General features: G+C 39.0%; 1 protein-coding gene and 1 long non-coding RNA gene across 2 annotated transcripts in view; one reads left to right on the forward strand and one right to left on the reverse strand.

The window, feature by feature from the left end:
* LOC119866913 overlaps nucleotides 1-7,649 on the reverse strand; it is a 49,474-nt gene extending 41,825 nt beyond the window's left edge. The window contains exons 1-2 of the long non-coding RNA XR_005381762.1: nucleotides 7,485-7,649; nucleotides 971-1,109 (exon numbers count right to left, since the gene is read on the reverse strand). This is a non-coding gene — a long non-coding RNA (uncharacterized LOC119866913). The remainder of the gene's footprint in view (nucleotides 1-970; nucleotides 1,110-7,484) is intronic.
* The window catches only part of RAB8B (RAB8B, member RAS oncogene family), a 61,699-nt gene that overhangs the window by 38,527 nt on the left and 4,390 nt on the right, over nucleotides 1-18,782 (forward strand). Inside the window, exons 2-7 of the mRNA XM_038580633.1 lie at nucleotides 7,625-7,685; nucleotides 10,604-10,664; nucleotides 12,514-12,591; nucleotides 13,544-13,633; nucleotides 14,826-14,891; nucleotides 17,942-17,992. Of these exons, the coding sequence (XP_038436561.1) occupies nucleotides 7,625-7,685; nucleotides 10,604-10,664; nucleotides 12,514-12,591; nucleotides 13,544-13,633; nucleotides 14,826-14,891; nucleotides 17,942-17,992 (407 nt within the window). The remainder of the gene's footprint in view (nucleotides 1-7,624; nucleotides 7,686-10,603; nucleotides 10,665-12,513; nucleotides 12,592-13,543; nucleotides 13,634-14,825; nucleotides 14,892-17,941; nucleotides 17,993-18,782) is intronic.

Consider the following 18,782-nt stretch of genomic DNA (forward strand, 5'->3'; position numbering starts at 1 on the left):
TCTACCCTGAGCACTGAGGCCAAAGTGCAGCTTAATTAATCTCACAACCCTGAGATCATGACCTGAGCTGAAATCAAGAGTCAGACACTTAACCGGCTGAGTCATCTAGGGGCCTCAATCTAAGTAACATTCTTTATTTCTACTTTTACACATTTTCTCAAGTCCTTTATTTTGGAAAAAAAAAATATTTTAAAGCTTCAAACTGTGATTCTTATGTTTTCCATTTCAGTAATTTGTTTTTGTAATTAGAGATTTTAGCTAATTGTCCTAAAGTCAGCTACTCTAAAATCTCATTAGTCTCCATGTTGAAAAGTTCACCAAAAAAGCCTAAGCAAAATGAGGTTGTCAAAGTTGCAAAACTGGCAGTATCCACCTACCCCATATCTTCATCATTAATAATAAAAATCTCAAGAAAGGAAGTGAATGTAGCCATTTCTTTAAAGTGGATTTCAATATTTGGGACACTTTTTTCTATTTCTGGAGTATGTCTGAAATGTAAATAGACCAGCCACATAACCCATATTCTGATAGCTTGGGATCACAGATGTTTCTAAATGTACTTTTGAAACCAAGTACATTTTTCCCCTTTTAATTGTGAAAGTGCATTTTTGGACTTCTGCTTCTTAAAGTGGGTCAGAGGGGATAGATAGATACCCTGTGTTTTTTTCTTGTTGATGTATGGCACCATGAGTAAACCCAGCATTAGAATCTTTCATTGTTCTCATTCATCGAAAGGGTAAATGTCCCAGAAACTTGAGTTATTATTTTTTTTCATGGATCTCTTGACTGCAGCCAAGTGGACTTTTTATAAAAGCACTTGAGTGGGAACCAGGTATGGATCATGTCAGTTCAAGGTCCCTATTGTTTCCCCACCCCTCAATTTTCCTGGGTCAGCTTCCTTCCCCAAGTAACCCAGCATAGTTCTAAGGTAGAAGAGAGAGCTCTGTGTGTTCTAAGCTACAGTACCTACAGGGCAAAAATGCACCCAGATCACAGCGAGTCTGAAGGTCGGGACAACTGGCTTGTTCCAGAGTTGTGAAAGCCAGAAGTGGTCCTTCTTCATACTTTTTCCATACTGCAGCACAAAATCAGGGCAACCTCCCTGTGCTCTTGAAACAGAAAAGATTGTTAGTAAATAAACATCTGTTGGCTGACTAATTTGACATCAGTGTAAAATAATTTTGTCAATCTGTTCCCTCTCTGTGTTAAATTATATCTAATTTGTGGAATGACAGGTGGCCCAGTACTGCTCACTCCAAGATCTGTTAACTATAGACTTAGGTCAAGTTCAAAGATTCCTTCCCTCTGTTCTACTGGCCAGGCCCTCTCTTCAGCTGCTTCCAACCACACTGCTGGTTTCTGAGAAATAGCTGATAAGCAGTGCTTTAGGCAACTGCTCACGCCAGGTTCCTCCCAGAGCCTCACTGCCAGGTCTTTGCCTGTTCTTGTTAACTTGGGGCGCCCCAGACAATGCAGAGGCCTCAAGTACAACTTTACCTTCTGAAAGGTGCAGGGCACAGTTCCCCACCCCCATCCTGAGGGGGAGGGAGGATATCCTCTTCCTTCACCCACTGGAATGGAAAATCAGAACTCCTTTGTTCCTCTCCTAGAGTGCCACTCCCAAGTGACCAAATGTGTATTCTTTCATTATTCTTAGCCCAGATAGAACCTTCTTTTTCCTCCAGGAAATGCCCCTGAACTCCCTGCTTGAAATCTAAATGGCTAGCACTCCTTGCTACCCTAAACCCTCACTCTCTGAACTTGATCTAATCTTGCTATCACCCACACCCAGTCACCAGGGGCTCACAGGCCCTCTGTATATTGAACAACGTGGGAGTGAGGTAGTGTCTGCTTTCTCCCCCCCCACCCTGCCCTTGACTCACTCCCACTAAATGTTTTAAATTGCCTTTCCTCTAAATCTGGTTTCGTTTTTCTACTGTCATGAGTGTCTTCAGATGTCATTTCTTTCAAATAACTACTTATTGCTTCTTAAAAATTAGGAAAAGTTTCAGGCATACAAAAGTGTACCTAATATAAAACAGTCTCACATTCAGGTACCATCACTCAGTTTTAGAAATAATATATGATAGAATTGAAGTCCTCCTGAACCTCTCGTTAATCACCTCTTCTTCTATTTCTTTTCAGAGGTAGCAGCTATACTGATTTTGTTTTTTGTTTTTTTTTTTGGGGGGGGTTGTTTGTTGTTTTTTCTTAAGATTTTATTTATTTATTCATGAGAGACACAGAGAGAAGGCAGAGACACAGGCAGAGGAAGAAGCAGGCTCCCTCGTGGGGAGCCCAATGTGGGACTCGATCCCAGAACTCCAGGATCATGCCCTGGGCCAAAGGCAGACAGATGCTCAACCATTGAGCCACCCAGGTGTCCCTGTACTGATTTCGTTAATAGTCCTTCTCCTGGATGTTTTTATACTTTAATTTCACATGGATGTATATGTAAATGATACATACCATGGTTTTTGGTATTTTTGAAATTCTATAGGAATGGTTTGAGTCTGGGAAATTTCTGCAGTTGGCTTTTTTCAGTTCATATTATGTTCTTAGATGCCTCGTGTGTTGATAAATGTGACTCCTGTTCACTGCTTCTGGAATCCCCTGTGTACCAAGGTACTCTCCGACTCAGGGAGAAGGAACAAAGTTCCCTTTGTTGCTAGTGATTTGCTGTGGACTCTTAAAGAGCAGGCCTCCCCCAGGGAGACATGGACATCTGTACACGCCTCTTTGGAAGGCCTGATCTTTAAATGCCAGGTTTGATTTTTGACCCCCCTTTTGAGTAAGTCTTTGTGAAACTGATTAAGTTGCTATATCAGCCTGGGCCTCAGTTTTCTTAGGCACACAAGGAGGACCGAACTAATAAACCTTCTCTGAGGTTCTTTCCAAGCCTAGAATTCTGTGATTCCTTTCCAGCTTGCTTCTCTGCCTCCTTATAGTGCATAATGTATATTGGTTATGAGCTACTGTTTAGCGTGAGAATCAGTTCGGAAAAAGAGAGAGAGAGAGAGAGAGAGAGTGTGTGTGTGTGTGTGTATTTAAATTCAAAATGAAAATGACTTGGAGCCCCTTGGGAATGTTTTCTTACAATGTAGGTTTCCTATTTTATTGACTAGATAAATATTAATGACAAAACTGGCTCTACTTTAAAGCCATTAAAATGTTAATATTGGGGCATATTCCAGTAAACATGGAAGCAGTGATGGAGTCTTCTCTCCTGAGCATAGATGTTGGGCTGTGTTGCCAGCTGGGCAGGCTGCATGAAGCCTGGTGGCTGATGGATTGCTCATGAGTTGGGATGACTCAGGGTCGTCATTTTGAACATGAGGTATCGTATTATGTGCTGCCAAGAAATGATGCTTTCTAAACGATTATTGAAATATGAAGAGCTTTTTTTTTTACCCTAAGCATAATGCCCTTCAGAAGCTGTGTTTTTGAGATTGTATAGTCCTTTTAAATTAAAAAAAAAAATAAAAGTTGCTCCCTTCTTGCCAGAATGAGCTGTGGTTCTTGTTGCTGTTGATATGATAGCGCCCTCCTTTGCAATCTCTGATCATCTGAGGCTAGGGCACAGGCCAGAGCTTTGGAGCTATAGTCTCAGGGACTCTTGGGCAGTGAAGTTCGTGATTTAGTGCAGAGATATTGTGGCAACTATCTGGGTTGCTCATTATTTTTATTTATTTTTTTTTTTTTTACTTCATACTTTCTGTTTGTGGCTAAACACTAGATGAAGTAGTAGAGTTATCACCAACCTAGTAACATACATGTTAGGGTAGTAGTGATAGCTGTTATGATTTGTCCATTTCATATAGCTATGAATATAAAATTTTACTAATTGATAGATTGGAGTATTTTTCCAACAGACGCTATGACTGATTCAACAGCTTTTCTACTCTCTCCTATTTTTAGCAATCCTATGGGTCAGGGAAGTGACCCAGCTCAAGGGATGGGTCTTGATTAATCTAAATTTAGGGATGAGTTTAGATTAATCCAATCTTGGTGACTACCCATGGCTGTGATTGGTTCCAAAACTCAGCATTAGGTCCTAGGACATGACATTCTTATAGTTACAATTCTAGAAATGCAACATGAAGGAAAGGTTGCTGGAGGCCCTGGGGAAACATTTCCTCACTTTGAAGTGAGAGGTGCAGGAAGATGATATCTTTTCTTCTCAGTATTGTTGTTGTGGTCAGGAACCGTTATCCGTCAGGGGATGAAATTGATAGTCCCAAAAGGGCAGAGCCAAAGGAGGTACAGAGAAATGAGCCGGAACTACTGGATTGAGCCATCCCTGAACCACTGGGCCTATTCTATGAGTCAACAAATTACCGTAAGCTAGTTTGATTTGAAGTTTCTATTATTTGCAGCAGAAAGCATCCTAATTGATATAATTACATTACTATATTATAACTGGTTATTCTAATTCTGGAGTAGTCTCAGGAAGTTATCTTTTCTTTAAATTTTAAAGTAAATGTTAATCCAAGGCGCCTGGGTGGCTCAATCGGTTAAGCGTCTACTTCTTCTCAGGTCATGATCCCGGGGTCCTGGAATTGAGCCCCACATTGATTGGGCAGCAGGCTCCTTGCTCAGCAGGGAGCCTGCTTCTCCCTATCCCTGGCCTGGTACTCCCCCTGCTTGCGCTCACTCGCTCTCTCTGTCAAATAAATAAATAGTTTTGTTTTTTTTTAAGTGAATGTTAATCCACCATGTGGTCTACTGATGTTATTGTTAAACTAATTAATGTAAAGATCTTGATTTTCATTGTAGTAGATTTCTTAGCAGGCTTACTATTGTCACTATAGTATACTAAAAAAACTTTGAACTTAAAAAGGTGTTCTTAGTTCTCCCCACACCTAGTAGAATGTAACCTTTACTTACTTACCTAAGAGTATTTAACCTTTTATCATCTACTGTATACGTGTTTCTCTATGCAGTCTAACTAGCAAAGAGAGGATGGATGGACCCCTTGCTTAATTTGAGAGCAATTCAGAGTAATATGTTAACAAAACCAAATAGCACAGGAAGAAACCAGGACTTGCCACATCAGGGATGGACATAGCCGAGTTGAGAGCTGAGAGAGAGGCCTGGGGAGGACCCATGGGTAGAGTGAAGTCCTCAGGGAAGCGGGCAGAGCCAGGTGAGCCAGGTGGCCATGCACATGCAGAGAGGAGGAGGTGTGGGGCCAAGCAGGGAGGTGTGTGGTGGCCCTTGGAGAGAGGCCCTGAGGGTGACTGTCAGGAGAGCAGTGCCTCTGAGAGGCTGTATTGCCAGGCAAAGGAAGTTGGACCCATAGCTTCTTAAGTATCCCGGTGCCATTACCACAGAGATTGTGAACAGTTATTCTGGCAGTGTCGTGCAGGGAAGTTAGACCAGGGAAAGATGTTGGCACAGAGTCCTGGGAAGCTGTTACCACAATTCATGCATCAAGTGATAAGAGCTGCAGGATAATAGCATCTGAATATGTAATATCTTACATTTATATGGAATTTCAGAGTTCCCAAACCACGTTTAAACACGTTATCTAATTTATCTAATTAGGTCCCCCTCCTTTTTTTTTCATGGATGAGGATACAAAGGTTCAGTGCAGTTAAGCAACCTCCCAAAAGTTCTCAATGACAGAACCCAATCTACAGTCTAGGTCTTTTGAGTTTCAGGTCCAGTGCTTTTCGATAATAATATAAATGGCATTTTTCATTTTTATTTTTTATTTTTTTTAAGGATTTTATATATTTATTCATGAGACACACACACACACACACACACACACACACACGCAGAGGGAGAAGTAGGCTCCATGCAGGGAGCCTGATGCAGGACTCGATCCTGGGACCCCAGCCCTGAACTGAAGGCAGGTGCTAAACCGTTGGGCCACCGAGGGATCCCCCCATTTTCCATTTTTATGAAATTTAGGTTGTACTGTTTTGTCTATCAGCTGGCTCCTGACAGCAGTGTAAACAAAAGCTAAATACCACAGCTCCTAACTCTTCTAAACATTGAAAACCTCTGAATAGTGAAAAGATGGTTAAGTATCACAGATAATGGTAGAACTTCCTCAAATTACAGAAAGGTAACCCTTCTAACAAATACAAAAAACAAGAGGCTGGATCCGTAGAAAATTTCCTAAATGTTTTTAAATGAATGAAGAGTGTTTGAAACTTTAGGGAGCCTCCAAGTGGCAGCTTTTATGGGTGCTATCAATATTTATATGTAGAAACATTGTAGTAACATAGCTGTTGAAGGCTTTTCTCCCCCCACCCTAGCCCCCCAAGAACAGCATTTAGTGTTTAAGTCAGTTTAGGGGATATGTAATTGACATATTTTCTTGAAATGTCCTGGAAACCACTTTTAAGGGGCTCTGGACAGAATACAAAAGAATAGAAAAAAAATCTAAAAGCTGAATAGCCAGATGATAAGGATTTAGCAAATTGCGTCCAGTTGTATTCGTTAACTTGTGTCTTCAGAGAGTAGCAGCTTATTGCTGATAAGTGATAGAGCGTTCTGATGTTTGTCAAGGATTTTGTGGTTCTTTGTATTGAAATTGCTAAGCGAGTTTTGAACTACCATAGTCGGGGGGGAAAGCAAGTGAGGGAGGGTTGGACTTTTGACCCCCAAATGACTTTCACATGGTTCCTGGCAGGCCTGCTTGAGTGCTACTTACAAGTTAGAATCACCTATTTTAAAATTAGCAGTGCACAGGTCCCACCCTTGACCAACTAAGTTAGAATCTCCGAAATTGGGGAAAGGAGCAGACCTAGTCATAAGTAGTTTTTTAAAGTTCTCCAGATAATTTTAAGTTCAGCCATGGCTAAAAACTATTCTAGCTATTTCAGCTCCAGCCAGTAAGATGCAAGAAACGTTTATTAAAATGTACAAAAGAGGGACGCCTGGGTGGCTCAGTGGTTGAGCGTCTGCCTTAGGCCCAGGGCGTGATCCTGGAGTTCCGGGATCTAGTCCCACATCGGGCTCCTGCAAGGAGTCTGCTTCTCCCTCTGCCTTTGTCTTTGCCTCTCTCTGGGTCTCTCATGAATAAATAAATAAAATCTTAAAAAATATGTTTAAAAAAATAAATGTACAAAAGATACTTGCTGGCTGTATAAAATAAATATGCAGATTTTCCCATTCTTGAACTGAAATAGGCAGGTTTGGGGGCTTGAGGTTTTGTTTTTTTCCTTAGCCAGTTGCAGATCCTAAAGAACACATGGAAGGAGATGGAGGAAGACATTGTAAAGAGGTCCCACAGTGATTTTTAGGGAAGGATGGGGCAGGAAAGGGGGTAGGAATCATTGTTTATATGTATTTCAGGAAGCAGAAAATATGGCATGTTCTCAGTCTATCTAAATTACGTAACTTTGAGGGATGTGATCCATTTGTATCAAAATAATGAAGCATATAATACATTGCATTTAACATGTGTGGGAATTCTTTGCAGAGTAATTAGCATTCCTTTCTTCAGCCTGTATTCAGAGGAAACATACCATTCACACCCTCTCTGTGTTCACATTTTCCAGTGCGTTGGAGAGCTTTTTTTTTTCAATAGAAATCTTTGTCCTTTTCCTAATAAGACTTGGATTATATTTGGAGAAATTTAGTATTTCTTTCTTTCTTCTTCTGGCAGGAATTGATTTTAAAATCAGGACGATAGAACTAGATGGAAAGAAAATTAAGCTTCAGATATGGTAAGTAAAAAATAAAAATAAAAAATTATACACAAAGTTTCTACCTTAATCAGGAATTGAAAGTGGGAATTAAAATGTGAATTGTGGTGAGTTAGAGGTAACTTATGATAAATAAAACATCTATTCCTTATCCGAACCAAGGGGAAGTGGGTAACTATTCAAAGGTTTCTCCACCAAGAATGGGAAGGTAAGGAATGATCTTACAGCTGAGAGAGATCTGAGACCTCATTCTTCCCAAACCCTAATTTTGTAGGGAAGGAAACCAAAATCTCAAGAGTGCATGCACTTTTTCATTGTAGTTGTTGCAGCTTTGAAAACAGGTAAGGCAAGAGTAGTCAAGTGGTAGGAACCCTGAATGCGGGATCCCTGGGTGGCGGCAGCGGTTTGGCGCCTGCCTTTGGCCCAGGGCGCGATCCTGGAGACCCAGGATCAAATCCCACGTCAGGCTCCCAGTGCATGGAGCCTGCTTCTCCCTCTGCCTATGTCTCTGCCTCTCTCTCTCTCTCTCTCTATGACTATCATAAATAAATTAAAAAAAAAAAAAAAGGAACCCTGAATGGGTTCTTCTATGGAAGTACAGATCTAGGTTCTAGGTTCTACCCCTGAACTGAGGGCTTGGGCCAATTGCTTCCCTTCTTAGGGCCTGTTTTTCCTCATTGGTAAATTGGTTGGTTAGCCTGAAGACATCTAAGTTCCCCTCCACATCTGACACTTTATATTTTCATGTTTCTTCTCTTTAAATAAAAAAATGGGGATCCCTGAGTAGCTCAGCGGTTTAGCGCCTGCCTTCGGCCCAGGGTGTGATCCTGGGGTCCTGGGATCGAGTCCCACATCAGGCTCCCTGTATGGAGCCTGCTTCTCCCTCTGCCTGTGTCTCTTCCTCTCTCTCTCTCTGTCTCTCATGAACAAATAAATAAAATAAAATAAAAAATGAGGACCACTGAACCGATCCAGTGTGTAATGATGACAGCAGTAGACAAAGCTTAGAAATTTAGAGCAGCATAGATTAAGAAGCAGATAGGGCAAAATAGTAAAGTAATTTATATCAGCTTTTTCCTTGGGCTCTCTTTCTTCTTTGAATCTCAGAACCAGGCTAGAACTAGAGCATGATATTGAAATCCACTAGTCCTTCTTTTACAGAGGAAGAACTTAGGACTTAGAGTGGTTAAGTCCATCAGAGAGCATCTGTCTGGGTCAATGATAAAGCTGGGATAATGACCCAAATATGGAGCATTGTGTCAGCTTCATATATTAGCCTAGTGTAGTGGTTCCCAGTATATTCGTTGGAAAACATGGTGAAGGTTACCATAGGTTTCCCTTTGCATCTATTGATATTCACTAAGAGGCCAGATACTTTAAAGATACTAAACTAAAAAAAATTTTTAAGGAGAACCAAAGAGAATTTCTGACTGTGCTGAACAGTCCTGAGCATAGCACCAAGAAGCATTTCTAGGAGCCTGTGGGCAGTCAGCTAGCAGTCAGCTAATTAGAACTTAATATAACATCATAGCACTATTTATCAATACTCTCAACAGCAATAGACTACATTCAGTTTTCACAGCCTACATTTAGTATGGCAGGGTTTTTCCTCCATCCTTACTGCAGAGCTGGTTCTAAATAAAGTAGTATGTTAGACCAAAATAGTTGGTTGGCTCAAAGTTACTTGGCTTCTGTTTTCCCCATGATGTGTTTGCCATATACCAAACTCCGGTGCCCTGGGTATCTAATCCTGACCAGTGAGAGAATGACAAGATAAGATGAATACTGTGGTGGGGAGCCTGGCCCTGTCCTAAGCAGCTGAGACCTAAGATGCTTAAGGGTGTTCAAGGTTCTGAGCTATTTAGTGGTTTAGTGGTAGGCCATAGCCCACCTGAGCCTGTTACCTCTTCTGCAGAATGAGGATGGGGGTCCTACCACTATACTGGGCTGTGATGGGCATCATGTGAGCACAGATGAAAGTATTTCGTGAGGTATAGATGAATGTTAAGGTATTTATTAATGTTTTTGATTTGTTATATTTCCCTTGGGCCTCCATCTCTTGTTTGGGTTGGTATGCATCAGAATTATAGTATATTTCCACAAATGCCTCTCTCTCCCCTGCAATTAAATTGTACAATTTAGTTTGCCTTAGTAGCCCAGGGAGTGGTTGTGCGTGGCAAATTTAGAAATACTGATTTTCCCAGATACCAAAGAAATTTGACTCCCTTTAGAGGGATTGTTTCAATCAACATAATGAGAAATTTCTGAATTTTTCCGAATGTATTTTAAGAGAATGCCATCAGCCAAAAAGCAAGAATACATGAAAGCTTATGTAATTTTGAGGTGGTATTCATATTTTAAAATCTTTGGAAACATTGTCAACCATTATGTGTGAAACTCCAGGCTCCCATTTAATCCCAGGCTCTATAACTGAAAAAGTTCTTGAGGAGATCCATTTGAGTGTGCTCTGCTGAGCAGAATTTACACAGTAGTAAGTCCAGCCCAAATGCTTGCTTTGTACAAAAATCAGACTTTCAGTCAAGAGAGCAAAATGCCTTAATCATTAGGCATTTATAAAAAGAATTATAACTACCTACAGGGATCCAAGAATTTAGAACTATTCTCTATTCTCTCCCACGTGTGTTTGACTAATAGAACATGCCAGTTCCTAGCAGGGCCATGTATTTTCCTGTTGCTGCTTTTATCATGAAGGTCCAAGTTTCCCACCAGAGTCATTGTGAGCTCCTGACAGGCCCCTGTGGCCACCTCCGCCTCCAGCTCACAGACACACAGCAGGCTCTCCTGGTGTCCCATTCCCCTTTCCCTTGAAACCACTGCTTTTGTGAGCAGACCAGAATTCTATCCACAGCTTAAGATTTCTCTTCAGTGATGCTGGTGATAACTTTTAAAACCACTCTCTCCTTTGTTTCAAATTTTAGGGACACAGCAGGTCAGGAAAGATTTCGAACCATTACAACAGCATATTATAGAGGAGCCATGGTGAGTGTGTTTAAGGGTTTTATAACTCTTCAAGTGAAAGTAAAACATGAATATTCATTTGTCAAGTTCATAGGATCCAAGCTAGAGTCTGGTACAATGGGGGAGATAGGTTTGGGGATATGGAAACAAGACATTTAAAGGCTTTTTGTTGGTTTTTTTTTTTTAATGTTCTTTGTTTAGTAACTGCATGTTTTGCCATTGGTCTTCATAATATTAATCAGCTAATTAACTTGTAGATGTTTTGGAACTCCTGCATATGTTCTGAGCGATTGTATATTTTTGCAAAAGCTGGGAGACCAGTTAAAGACAATGACAGTAATTCAGGTAAAGGCTAATAGATGAGAATATGAATAAGGCCATGCATGAGAGTTGGAGGGTCAGAATCGGGCGATATTGTGGTTGTCAGGCCTACAGGACTTAGTGACTCCCTGGCTATGAGGAGGTAACTCCCAGGGGTCTGCTTGGGCTGGCTGGCAGGGTTCTATTGCCCTTTAACAAAACGAGAATACAAAGAGGAAGACAAGACTTAGAGGGGACAAAGACAAGCTTGTGTTTTACTCAGTTGAATTTTGGTGACCACACGGGACATTTGGGGGCTGCTATCCGGTCATTGGTCTTCAAAGCACATCTGACCCTGTCTATCTCTTTCATTTCATCATGTGCCCTTCTCTGTCGGATCTGTGCAGTCTTACCAAGCTGACTTTCTTTCACTCAGTCCAGTGAGTTCTGGGCCATTCTGGTCAGCAGGATACTCACATTTCTGTTGGTGTTGGTACGGTGGCTTTCCCTTTCACCCCAGCCTCAATTCCATTGCCCAGTTCAAGTCTGCTCAGACTTCAGGTCTTGGCTTTACTGTCATTTTCTCAGGGAAGACTTCCCTGACCAACCCATCCCCTCAACCAGATTAGATCGGCATTTGTACTCAAAACTCCCCATACTTCTTTATAGTAGTTGTCAATGTTAAAACAAATTGAATAATTATTGGTTTATTGTTTTCTTTGCTAGCCGTCCATGAGAGAGGAAGGGGCCTTGTCTGTCTTCTTCACTGCGAGTAGCACAACATATAGTATAAGGCACATAGTACGTGCTCACTAAATACTTGTTGAGTGGATAGACAGGTACATCTAGCACTTAACACAGGAGTGTGGTCTAGTGATAACAGATTTTGGAATAGTTAGCATACAAGTGTCAGTTGATATATTTAGAAGATAAACCTTTTAGAAATAGAAGATATGATGGCCTTTAAAAATATGATGACAATGCCTTTCCTTAAACCTGTATAACAAATGTATTATAAAAAAATATATTATATTTTAAGTGTCTATGATTTATGTAGACAGTGACACTTTGAACAGCCCATATAAGAAATAATTTTTTTAAGTGAAAAAAGAAATAATTTTAAAGCGGTATGGATCTGATCTTAGTACAGAAGTAAGAAACAAGACATTTCTACTTGCAATAAACAAGTACACAACAGAAGTGATTATCTCTTTCTCTCATCACTATCTCTGTTTTAACTTAAACACTCCTTCAACTCTAGTTGGTGCTGATTCTTATCACATGCAGTCAGATATAAAAGGTGTATCACCTTTACCATAATCACTAATTCATTAAAGGTTAACAGTAGAAATGTTTACAGACTATTTATTTACATGGTGTGATAGTGTAAGAATTTATTTATTTATTTTTCCTTCTTTGTACTTTAAAATTTTTATTACAAATCCCTTTTAATTAAAAAGATAAAATAAAGGACAAACAAAAGGTTTCTGGAGGGTAGGAGTACACTGACATTATATTCTATAACTTTAAGATATATGAAATACTAAATAAAGTTTTTTTTTCCTTACAGGGAATTATGCTGGTCTATGACATCACAAATGAAAAGTCCTTTGACAATATTAAAAATTGGATAAGAAACATCGAAGAGGTATGTATGGGAGGAGAATGATGATAGTAGAGAGGAGTCCTGCTGGGTGCTTGCTAAGGGCTCCTTCTGTCTCTGGAAGCGGCAGCTGAGCTGCTGAGAAGTAGGGCATGGGCAGGTCAGGCCCTCTTGTTCTGAGAGCACCACAAACAGAGTGATCTCTGGTGCTGCCAGTCCGACCACTGTCAGATGGGGAGGTACAGAGAGAGGAGCAGTTTCACAGAATTTTAAACTTGGGCCAGATCTTGAAAATACTTTAATACAAGTCCCTAGGTTACACATGAGAAAACTGAGGCCAGAAAGAAGGGACTTGTGCTCCTATAGCTTTAGCATCTGACTCCCAGAAAGATATCTCTTTATTCTAGCAACTTATCATTTTTCCTTTCTAACATTTTCTCCATCGTAGATATTTGAAATTTGTTTTAATTCCAGGTTGATTGGTATTAAGATTTTTTTTTATGTCTTTGACATTACAGAAAGAAATCTGACTTTAAAGTCATTTTGTACACATTTATATTAACTTACATGATTTAATATTTTGTGTAGTTCAGAATCCAGAATACTTTCTCCATTGGCTCACTCACTACTATTTTCTTTTCTTCTTTGTCCCAAACTAATATTTGGAAGTTTTGTTGTTGGATAACCATAGATTTTATTTCTGTTTGTTCATGTACAAAAAAAAGGCCTAAAAATGGCTGCAAGCCTTTGGGGGAAAAGTTTGCATAGGCTCTTTGCTGTAGCTTTTCCCTCCTCCCATCTTTTAAATTTTTCTCTGAAAAAAAAAAAAAAAATAAATAAATAAATAAATTTTTCTCTGCATCAGCCCTTGTGTTGAGCAAAAGATTATTTGTCTTATTATTAAATTTATGGATGTTTCTGACAGGTTAGGATTTGTTTATTGAATAACTGTGTTTTGCTCAGGCTGTTTTTATAACATACGATTTTCTCCTTGCAGCATGCCTCTTCAGATGTTGAAAGAATGATCCTGGGTAACAAATGTGATATGAATGACAAAAGACAAGTGTCAAAAGAAAGAGGAGAGAAGGTAAATTTGAACCGAATGCATGAAGATTGGAACCTATTCACATGAAGCATTTATTTCCTCAGTATTACTTAATTATTGATTTCAGTGTGAAAATTATCTGTATTTTAATCCTTTAAAAAAACAACAAAGAGATGTAATCCATACTTGAATGGTATGAATTAGTATTCAAGATCCAGCTCCATATACTGTGTAGTCATGACTCATTCCTGAAGAATTTGCTGTTTTCTGGGAGATACAAATTGCTCCTTTTTCAAATTCCTGCAGCTTTAGAGTTCAGGCTCTTTTCTTCCACATCTGTGTGAAAATGCCCAGTTTTAAAGATCAAGTAAATCATTCTCTTCAAATAAAAGTAATAAGATAGGAGAAATTTAAACAGTAATCATTTCCAATTCATTATTTTTTTCCTAAGAATATTTTACTCCATATTAGATTTAGGTCATTATGGATAAACTACTTTAAGTTACCAAACTGTGGGTGTCATTTATAGGCATTTCTCTATTTTGTTATCCTGAAAAATAGCAAGAGTGTATTACATGTACATATTTACTCCCATGACATTTTTCTAAATTAGCTTAGAGGCTTCAGTTTTTAAATCTTGGAATTTTGCTTTAGCCTTTTTTTAGTGATACATGCAATATATATTTTGTTTTTAAATCTGTCTGCGAAGTTTTTTTCCCTTAAGAACGTTCATTTAATCTTGTTATTTTAAATGAACTGGGAGCTTTTTGGAGTAGATAGAAATAGAAACTAAATAAAAACAAAAAGCAGTGCGTGCTCAGTATTTAAAGCTTTCATTCTTTTATGTACCAATTTATTAACAAATAATAAGTCAGTATAGTAACCATTGGAGAGTTGTACTTTGGGTCAGGTAAAAGGGATCAGTGAAATCCCCAATTAATGATAAGAGCGGGTATGTGTCTCATGGTTTTTCTTGTAAATATATTAGAGAGCTAAAGTATAATAGAAAAAAAGAATTACTTAAGTTATGTTTTGAGTTGAAGTACTGCCATTTTATTTATGATGATTAAGTGAGATGTCTACATTTCAAACATAGAAAGCAAAGAAATTATGGACCACAAGAGTTCTCCACTAGATCCTCTACCTTTGAGACTTTGAACAACCTAGAAGATGGAAATGCTTTTTATATACTGAAGTAACTTGAATGGAATTTAAATGTCTGTTTGCCTTTCAGTTAGCAATTGACTATGGGATTAAATTCTTGGAGACAAGTGCAAAATCCAGTACAAACGTAGAGGAGGTAAGAAGGAAACTTTCCATGATTTATTATGTGGTAGCATTAGAGCTTAGGTCTCTGTGTTCAAGTGGTCCTCCAAGACTTGTCATTTTCTTAGTGAATGCCTTCTGTGAGCTCCACCTCCATTTTGTGAACTTTTATGCTTCTAACTTTTATTGTGGACCCAGGTTGTTGAATTTCTAGCACCCAGCTCCCACGTGGGCTATAGGAGATTGCTCAGTTAAGATTCACTGAACAGAAGGTAGAAGGTCCTTCAAGTTCAGCTTTGACCTTTGTTGGGGAAGCCAGAAATCCTGTACTTGCCGACCAAGCACTGTGTTCTGCTTATTTATCATGGTTCATGTCATCCTTTAGTAGCCTATAGCAGGAGAATCTTAATTACTTTCATGTCTGTACTCTCTCAAGAGAGAATTAAACTGATTATTTAACAGATTCCCTAAGATTAAGCATGACAAATTGTAACACAACAGCCGTTAGTAGAAACAAGCATGTTTATCAGAGATTAGTTTTTTTTTTTTAAGATTTTATTTATTTATTCATGAAAGACACAGAGAGAGAGAGGCAGAAACATAGGCAGAGGGAGAAGCAGGCTCCCCGCAGGGAGCCCGATGTGGGACTCGATCCCAGGACTAGGATCATGCCCTGAGCCGAAGGCAAGAGCTCAACTGCTGAGCCATTCAGGCATCCCTATCAGAGATTAGTTTTAATAAATTTTCAGTAAGTGAACTGTTAAAGACAACCAAATCATCCAGAGTCTTCTAAGAATAGATTTTCTTTACAAAGGGCAGAATTGTTGATAATATTTTCTTTCTTTAAAACATTTTATAGGGGTGCCTGTGTAGCTCAGTCAGTTAAGCGTCTGCCTTTGGCTCAGGTCATGATCCCAGGATCCTGGGATCGAGCCCTGTATCAGGCTCTCTGCTCAGGGGAGAGCCTGCTTCTCCCTCTCCCTCTGCCTGCTGCTCCCCCTGCTTGTGCACACACGTGCTCTCTTTCTCTCTGTCAAATAAAATCTTAAAAAATATATTTTAAACTGGTCGTAAAAATGATACATGTGTGTTAATACATATAATTCAATAAACTGTAATATTAATGGTTTTGTAGACATTCAATTTCTTAGGTTACTCACCATTTATCATAACATTATGGCTAAAAAATCGACATTTAAATTACTTTATTGGCTAGGGCACACTGATCTGAACTTTTTGTTTTCAATAACTAATACTAATTTTTCAGGTTGGCTAATGGATGTTAGGAAACAGGAAGCTTCTGTTGATTTATTTACACAAGCATAGATAAGCAGAAAAATACTTCCTCCTGCTTACCACAAAAGGATTTCCTTCCGTCAGAAAGAGGGGAGCCTCTTAAGTAGAAGTAGGAGAAAATTTGTTCACTGAGATGGCCTAGATTGGGTTGCTCTCACAAAGTGAACTCCATACCCTGGCTTGATGGAGCAGGCTTAGTCTCTGTGGCTGTACCCTGATCACAATCTGTAGCTTACAGAGAGCTTTGAGTTATGGAAGTACAGAGCGGGGAGGTGCCCAAGCTGCTTATTTTGACCAGGTATTCGACAGAAATTAGGACTTTTCCCCGAGCTTTATTTTAGTGTAGTTAGCTTTTCATAAAAACTGGGATCAGCTTCTTTAGAAATTTAGATTCAGAGGTGACCAGTGTGACAGTAGAACATTGATAATAAGTGATAATAGTGGTTATCATTGTTTCTGTTCGACTTGATTGGACATAATCTTTCTGCTGAACATCTTTGGGGGGCATCAGGAGTGGTTGGGGACAAAGAGACTGACAGTTATGGGTTTAGCATGGGGACAACTGAAGATTCTTTAAGAGTCTTGGCTCTGTAGAGGTCACTTGCAAGGTACACTCAGTGGAGCATGCAACTCTTGATCTTGGGGTTGTGAGTTCAAGCCCCACACTGGGTGTAGAGATTACTTAAAATCTTTTTTTAAAAAGTCTTGGCTCTGTAGAAACAAAGTAGAGATGGTAGGTTTAAAAAAATGTTTGGTCTGGGTCAAGAGGCACTAGGCACAAAATGTCACTGAGATTAATCAGATTTGTCCTATTTGAACTGATTTCCACAGTGAGGAATTTAGCTGAGCTAAGACAGAAGATGATATAATTCTCAGATACAAGAATGAAAACAATTTGAAAGAGAGGAGATTGGGGATAAAAGAGATTTTTGTGAAAATGGATTCTAAAACTAGAGTAGTACATAATTATTCATTTGATTATTGAACAGAGATATTCAGCATCTCGAAAACAAGGCACTGTGCCCTGCTTTGAGGACCTGGGGTGACTGAGAGTCTCTGCCCCCCTACCCCCAACCCTGGTGCTTTTGGTGTACTGAGGAAGCCACCTATGACTCAACAAATGTCACATTAGGAACCTGTGCTAGATATAATGTGCAGAAAATATTTGATGACTGAATGAATGTCAGTTTTTTTTTTTAATTTTTAGTTTATTTATTTTAGAGAAAGAAAGAGCATGGATGTATGAGCAGGGGGAGGAGCAGAGGGAAGAGAGGGAGAGGGAGATAATCTCCAGCAGACTCCAGAGCCTGACTCTGGGCTCAGTCCCACAATCCCAAGATCAAGGCCTGATCTGAAACCAAGAATCAGATGCTCAACTGACTGAGCCACCCAGGCGCCCCATGACTGACAGTTTTGTGATATCATTGAAAAATAAGATACAGTATTCACATGTGGACTGTGATTAAGGTTCTGTTCTTTCTTAATTAAGTATCAAATGTGGGCAGCCCAGGTGGCTCAGTGGTTTTGCACTGCCTTTGGCGTAGGGGGTGATCCTAGAGACCCTGGATTGAGTCCCGCATCGGGCTCCTTCATGGAGCCTGCTTCTCCCTCTGCCTGTGTCTCTGCCTCTCTCTCTCTCTCTCTCTCTCTGGGTCTCTCATGAATAAATAAATAAAATTAAAAAAAAAAGTATCAGATGTCTTATAATGAAATAATGAAAAAGTTCTACATTTCTACTTAAGACTATATTATAAATATTTATTAATACAATTTTTGGTTTACCTTTAGGCATTTTTTACACTTGCACGAGATATAATGACAAAACTCAACAGAAAAATGGTTTGTATCACTTATAATTTTTATTTGCATTATGCTATTTGTTAAATTTGTTCTCTTATTTTTGCTGTTTATTTATTTGATCAATAGGATAGGCCTGATGATAATATATTCACACTGACTCATTTCTTTCCTGACCCATATTCACCTGGTTGAAGCTTGATTCTTATTTCTATTTCTTCAAGTTTCTTTTAAACTGCAGCTGCTTCTGTTTTTTTATCTGACTCTTTAGGTGGTCTTTAATAGAATTTTGAGCAGAATAATTAGATTAATAATGACATGAAATGATCTAGCTTGGTTTTCATGTGACAGATATTTGTATCTATATATGAATATGATCTTAAAGTTGCTAAAGTTCACTTAAATTAGAAATGATGTCAGTGACAAATCATTAGGACCACCTTGAAAGTTTGTTTTCATCAGAATCCTGAATATAATTGTATACCTTACATTAGCAACTCTTTTTACCTCTGGCAAGAGTTTTGCCTATACCTGTATCTTAACATTAGCCTTGAAACTTAACACTCCATTGGCTGTAATTTCTCTGAACTGGAAATAGGAGCTTCGCATCTAATATATTATTAATATAAAAGATGCTATCCTAAAAATATTTTTCTCATCTTAATCCACTTCCAAAGATACTGACAACATCAAAGCCTGATGAGTTCCCTTTCTAATAAAATACTCTATGGAATACACATTTGTGGTGTGGTTTGATGCTTGTATGTTTTAAATAATTGAGATCAAACCACGAAACTTTTATTTCCTTGGTAATTTTATGTTCCCTTTTTTA

This window comes from Canis lupus, chromosome 30 (genome assembly GCF_011100685.1).
Source record: "Canis lupus familiaris isolate Mischka breed German Shepherd chromosome 30, alternate assembly UU_Cfam_GSD_1.0, whole genome shotgun sequence".
NCBI classification, from domain to species: Eukaryota; Metazoa; Chordata; class Mammalia; order Carnivora; family Canidae; genus Canis; species Canis lupus.